General features: G+C 39.5%; 1 protein-coding gene across 1 annotated transcript; it reads right to left on the bottom strand.

Annotated features, from left to right (window-relative positions):
- Positions 1–952: 952 nt before the first annotated feature.
- Positions 953–2173, bottom strand: LOC140950404 (5'-tyrosyl-DNA phosphodiesterase-like). Its single transcript, XM_073399627.1, has one exon. The coding sequence runs from the start codon at positions 2094–2096 to the stop codon at positions 1071–1073; it is 1026 nt and encodes a 341-aa protein (XP_073255728.1). The 5' UTR covers positions 2097–2173; the 3' UTR covers positions 953–1070.
- Positions 2174–7210: the final 5037 nt, after the last annotated feature.

Here is a 7210-nt window from a genome sequence, read left to right on the forward strand (position 1 = left end):
ATAGCGGTTTTCATTTGAGTGTCGAAAAGTAATTGGTTTTGCACTTTCTACACGATGCGATTGGCTTAAAAGATTCGCGCCACCTTTTCATCCAATCAGAAGTAAAACCAAAGCCAATTGTGACGCGCTCGCATGCATTTTCCCGCGCTTTGTGTCAGCCACATGTAATTACTTCGAGTTTTGATTGGTTCAATGTATTGTCTGTGTCCTATGTGATTGGCCAGAGTAATTACTTTGGTTTTGGTTTTACGACACTCAAACGAAAACCACTCTAAATGATTTTTTCTTTTATTTCACACAAGACCACATCAGCAGTGCTGTAATTTTATGGTGTAAAAATAAATGCTTTTAGTATTAACGTTATAATCATTGTCATCATTAGTCGTCCAATGAGGCAAGGAAACCCGGCAAAAAGTGGGCTGCACGTTCAGGGTTTTTGTTTTGCTTGTTTTCTCGAATCCGTCGTCATTTTGGTTACTCTGATGATCTCTCTAGTAGTGTTAGTATAGGTAATAGCATGATTTGTAGTGATATTTGGCATAAATACCTCAAGTGATATTTCAAAATTGTTATACGTAATTTCACGAGCCGTCAGGCGAGTGAAATTTGAGACAATTAGTGGTATTTATGCCAAATATTACGTACAAATCATGCTATTATTTGTTTATACTACTACCTGCAAAAGGTTTGTACTTTTCACATGTAGGTATTTCGAATTAAGTTGAAATACCACTGCTCTAAGACAATCAAATTGCAGAAATTTCTAATGTAGTAGTACTGAAGGCACGTAGAACAATTCTTGATATGCGACGATTTCGACTGAAAAATCGACTATTTAATGGGAAACGAGCCACGAAAATCGACGACGTCCGTGTCGCAGTTGACTAGCATGAGAGTTAAAGCTCTGTTTCATTGTTTAAAGGAATACAACAACGAGTTCTTTGTGGTTTGTAGCTGAACAGCTACGTCAAAATTGAATTCTATCGAGAACACTACCATGCCTGTCGTGCTTTATGGCTTTTTTGCTCATAATTCACAGTAAAATTTCTGTAATTATTATGTATTTACATTTACAGCTCCTTAATTAACTTCTTCCAGTTAGGTGGTCTGCGAAAGTAAACCTCTTCTTGGGCAGTCTCAAAATTTTTGTTACGTTTTGTTTGGCTCGTAGACGATAGTTCTGTTACTGTAAACACACCGAAGTGATCACTGGGGCGAATTCCAGACTTCGCCAACTTGTCGCCAACGACTCGCATTTCCTTGACTTTGAAATCGCTCAGTTTGCAAAGAACACGATCCAGTCTTGCTTTGTAACTTGTGGCATTTACAGTTCTCTTGAGAAGAGGGGCGAAAGGGGTTTTGCTACGATCATATGTTAATCCATTGCTGTCAGTGTTTCCCGGTAGAGACAGCCATGCGTCAATCCAAGGAGAAGGAAGAACAATGTCTCCGTCAACCTTATCTTCAATGTTCATGTCACCCATAACGCAGACATTTTCGTATGGAGAGAGAATTTTTAGTGATTCTTTCAGTTGTTGCTCGCGTTGAATAGTATTTTCTTCTGCATGAACTAAGTGTGTTCCTGCGACTACAAACTCCAGTCCAGGTGAAACAGCACTCCTAGTTTGTGCTACGACAAGCTTTCGCATGCGTGGAGAATTGACGAATGGATGAATGAACCATTTTTCGACAGCATATACGATTAGAATTATCACAAAATGGCGAGGTTTCTCCTGCATCTTGACATCGGAAGGAATCAAGCGATACCGGGAAAACCACGTCTGTTCCTCTAAAATAGCCAAGTTCTCCCGTGTCACTTCTTGAAAAACCAAAATATCTGGTTGGAGATCTTCGACGATTTGTCCCAAAGCTTCCATTCTTTCTCTCATCTTTTCAGTAGAAAACCAAATGTTGTATGTTAGCATACCAATTTCATCACGCGATCTAGATCTTCCATGACCAACCGAACCATTGAAAGGAACTCTTATGAAAACGTGGAGAGCGAATACAATGACTATTAAGACTAGAACGATCAGGACTGGGTGTCGTATATTACGAGGAATGAGCAACGAGATTAGATTGGGATCCGAAGACATTTTAACTCATCATTTTCTAAGAACATGTAAGATGCTAGCTCAACAGGCTTCCGGTCATGCTCGGTCATGCAAACATACTCTTTACTTATGTAAATTTCAAACTTATATTTCAGGAGCCGTTAAAAAATATTTTCTCTCGCTATAGCTCTGGGGTGACGTCTGGCTACAGCATCTTTTTAATTAGAGATCCGGCAAGAGGAACCAGACTATGGCAAGCCAAATGTAGCAATATTCAATTCGCTTAATTTTATATGTAGTTTTGTATTATGTGTTCAACTATGCGTTTAATATTCAACTTATATTCAACATTCAACGCGTTATTCAATATTCAAATTCGCATTCATCATTCAACTATTCATTTTATATTCAATTCCTTATTCACCCATTCAATTATCTATTCAACAATTTCAACCATTTATTCAGCATTCGACTTTAATTTTTAAAACATTCAACTATTCATTCAACATTCAACTTTAATTCAACATTCAACTATTCATTCAACATTCAACTATTTATTCAACTCTTTTGAGCCCTCACTACTTCTGGTCAGTGACACAGATCATTGCTTGTTAAAAACATGGCGGTGGCGGCTAGAATGCCAGCTACGGAAATAGAAGGTTATGAAGATGACACAAGGCTCCACTTCGATGGGGAGTCTGACTTTCCAAGGTTTCTTGACTCGGTTCTTCAAAGAACTGACCAGATTTCCCAGATGAAAGTGGATGAGGAAATTGTGGAGCAGCATATTGTCGTTGTCGATCGAACGGTCCGTTTGCTTCGTATACCCAGGTATACCCCAAGACAGCAGTTCGAATATTAATGCCTATGACAAAGAAACCTTAGATAATCTCTTATCAGCGTTCAGTGATGTCGATCAGCCCTGCAGCAATGTTTAGCCAGAGCAACCGTCTCCCACCACAATAATATTATTGTATGGGTATGACCCAGAGGGCCCCTTTCCTTCAGAAGAAGATAACAACGTTGTTGTCGAACCAATTTCTTTAGATAAAAGGCATTCAATAGAGTGCTATGTGTTAGATGTTGTTGACCCTCTAACACAGTCCACTCATCTGGGTATCGATCTTTATATTCACGCCCTAAACCTGGTCAGGGATAGAATGGAACGATAAGAATTCACAAGAATTGTGAAAACACGGGTAAAATCTCTCACGCTGGTGAGAGATTATCTAATGTTTCTTTTTCATAGGCGTTAATATTCGAACTGCTGTCTCGGGGTATACCGGGGTATACCTGGGTATACGAAGCAAACGCACCGTTTGATCGACAACGACAATATGCTGCTCCACAATTTCCTCATCCACTTTCGTCTGGGAAATCTGGTCAGTTCTTTGAAGAACCGAGTCAAGAAACCTTGGAAAGTCAGACTCCCCATCGAAGTGGAGCCTTGTGTCATCTTCATAACCTTCTATTTCCGTAGCAAGCAATGATCTGTGTCACTGACCAGAAGTAGTGAGGGCTCAAAAGAGTTGAATGTTGAATTAAAGTTGAATGTTGAATGAATAGTTGAATGTTTTAAAAATTAAAGTCGAATGCTGAATAAATGGTTGAAATTGTTGAATAGATAATTGAATGGGTGAATAAGGAATTGAATATAAAATGAATAGTTGAATGTTGAATGCGAATTTGAATATTGAATAACGCGTTGAATGTTGAATATAAGTTGAATATTAAACGCATAGTTGAACACATAATACAAAACTACATATAAAATTAAGCGAATTGAATATTGCTACATTTGGCTTGCCATACCAGACGGTTTAATTTACGCGTTGCGTGGACCTCTGCATTCAAGCAGTTTTTCCATACTTTTTCCTCGTTTCCAGGCCCCTTGAATTTTCCTTTGTTCCCTTCGGAGAGCAGTCAAAACCGTTTTGACTGCCAGGTGCCCAGGCCTCTTGCTGTATTAGTAATTTTTCCAAATCTTTGTTAATTGAGACGTAGTTCAAACATGGGAGGTATTGACTCTAAAAAAGCCCCATCGAGCTACCTTAAGCTGCGATAAATAAAACAGGGCAACAAAAACATGCAACCAGATGAATGCAACGATGAGTTCTGCAAAAAGAGTTAAAAAGCAATGCCTCGGGTTTTACCACCAACGTTCAAACTTGTCTTGCAACAAATCAGGGGCGTAGCTAGGGGGGGGGGGGGGGTCCTGAGGTGCCCGTGACCCCCCCTTGGTAGGCCTTCTTTTGAGCAAACAACCTACAATATTCAGGTAGCGAAAACGCCATGACAATATCTTGGCCGTAAAAGCCATTGTTGAAAAGCCCACTTTTTTAAAATTTGTTTTTTTGTGAAGTATTTTCGTCAACGGCTCTTGTCTTTAGTTAATATGGGCGTGGATGTCGACATGAAAATCTGGTGAGTAGCCTCTGTGACCCCCCCTTTGAAAAATCCTGGCTACGCCCCTGCAAATCATGTTGTTGCAAGTTAATAAGAAGTAATGATAATAAAGGTCTTTATTAATCACTCATTTCGTAAACAGGCGTGCAACGATTTACATGGCAAGAAAATGAATAAAGGAAAGCGAAAAATACGTAAGGAAAACGACTAAATAAATGTTAGTTACTATTAAGAAGACATCTATTTATAAAAACAGATTTAAAACGACTTGTCCGAACATTAGGTAGAATATAATTATGCCAACCTCGTCCCCAGGGCTTTTCCCTTGAAAAACCACCCATTTTTCAAGGAAGAAGCCCTGGGGACGAGGTTGTAATTATGCGACCTCGTTCTCATCTGCCGTGTTCTCTGGGGGAGGTAAAAAATCGCTCAACGCAGTGTTAGTGGAAGTGATCCTTCGCCATAACTTCTTATCTCTATTATGACGAATGACCAAGATACTGTACTGCCTTAAGTAGTAATCTAACTTAAAACACCTGGCAAAGAGAGCGCACCCCAGACCTCAATAGAGTACTAAAGTGATGACGTCATAAAAACGAAATTTCTGAAATTATGGGATTTGTCAGGATATTCTGAAGGAACAATGTCCAAGAGGCCTACTTACCGAAAAAGAGCATTTTGGGGCAAATTTTCTCTGAGATGTTAGCCGGTTAAACTCAGGAAACTCCATACAAACCCTTCTAATTTTTTGGGGGTCGACCGAAAAAAAATTTAGACAGGTTTGTATGGAGTTTTCTAAGCATAACTGGGCTACGATCTCAGGGACAATTTGCCCAGAAATGCTCATTTTTGGTAAATAGGCCTCTTGGGGCGCTTGTTCTTTCAGAATATCCTGACAAATCCCATAATTTCAGAAATTTCATTTTTATGACGTCACACTTTAGTACTCTATAGCATACATATATGAAGACTGAAAGGATCAAACTTTGAAAAAGTAAGTTTAAATTTTCAATGGAGCAGCCATAATATTTACATATTCTTATAATATAATATATCACCTACTGCTAGCCTTAGTACGAAAACAATCAATATGACTGCCCCAATTAACTGGCACTTGCTCAAAGGTAACGCCCAACAGTTTCAGTTTCTCTTTCCTCCCTATTATGTCTAGTGGTTCAGGAGGCGTCCTCGTAAAAGCAGTTCCCATATTTTTGTCAAGTTAACTTTCATGCAGTTCAGTTCTCAGACCATTCAATAAAGGATAGGATTTTCGTTTCAGACTCATCTAAGCCTACATTTGCCTCAATTGGCAAGCTAACCGTTATGTCACCTGCAAATTTGACTCGAAGATTCTTATTGGTATTAACAGCTTTGATATCGTTAAAAACGATAGAAAAGAGGATCAGCCCCAGGACTGTACAATGAGGAACACCCCTATTAAAAAAACATATTTAGTACGGTAGCCATCGCAGTGGCGGATCCAGGGGAGGGCCCCCCTTTATTTTTAGACCAAACTGAGGCCCGAACCCTTTTCTAAAGGGGCTGGATGACCGCTCCCCGTCCCCCCCCCCCCCCCACCCTTATCCCAGGGTCTGGATCCAGCCCTCATCGACAACCACTGGGAACCGAGTAATCGGCTCCTGCAACAACTCTCTGCTTTCTCTGATCTAACAAGCCTATAAGCCAATTAATGATATATGAATTAATGTTTCTTTGCTTCAATTTACTACAGAGGATATTGTGTGATACAGAGTTGAAGGCCTTACTAAAGTCAAAGGAAAAAACCAGACAAAATCGGCATTACCATCCAGCCACTTTAGCCCTGACGTTGCCACTTAATTAATGCCATGGTAGACTTACGGCCTTCACGAGAGGCAAACTGATCTAAATCGATTTAATCATTGCAAATACTGGAAAGTGCATAGCTATAGACAAATCGTTCAAAAAGTCTCATGATAACAGCAGTCAAAGAAATGGGTCCAAGCTGGGTACAGCAAGTTGCGTAAATACTACTGACTTCTTATTGGATAAAATAACTTGGGAGTCAAGAGTCACTGCGAAAAGTAGAACTACTCGTTCTCATGTGAAACCAAAAATCCCGAGAAATCCGGAAAGCCACGAGGACTCCCCGGAAGATTATCTGAATCTTCTAGGTATATAAAAACTAAATATAAACATTAAAATAAATAATAGTAAAAAAAAAACTTTACCAATCTAGACTTCACTCTTGGTACGTTAAAAATGCTTGCGTATAAAAATCGTCTTGAGGTGAATGTATAGATAATGCTTCGGAATAATCTATAGTTTTATTTGACGATTATAGTTTAAAGCTGGTTTGTTAACAAAATTGCCAAAATGATTGCAATACCATGATCTGGTCTCTCAGAAGTCTTTCGCGTCGCAGCCATTTTGTATTTGTTTGCCCGACCGTCTCTCTGTGGAATCCGAATATGAAATTTCACGCGACAACTGTGGTTGCATAACCGTGTTTTGATTTTTGATTGGTTATTCATGTTATTCGTGGATCACTGGTCGGACTCGTTTTGAGGCCCTTGTTTAGCAAGCGTGTCTCGTTTATCGAGTCTCGTTTCTGAGACGAGACAACGAGACTGGTTTGAACGAGTCTCGATTCCACGGCCCGGATTAAACTACCGAATACGTAATCGAGAGGCAATAAAATCGAGACGATTTTTATCGAGTACTTTTCGATACGTGAAATTTTTTTTTTATTGAAAAACCTTTCCGTCGCG

Source organism: Porites lutea, chromosome 10, assembly GCF_958299795.1.
Source record: "Porites lutea chromosome 10, jaPorLute2.1, whole genome shotgun sequence".
Classification (NCBI taxonomy): domain Eukaryota; kingdom Metazoa; phylum Cnidaria; class Anthozoa; order Scleractinia; family Poritidae; genus Porites; species Porites lutea.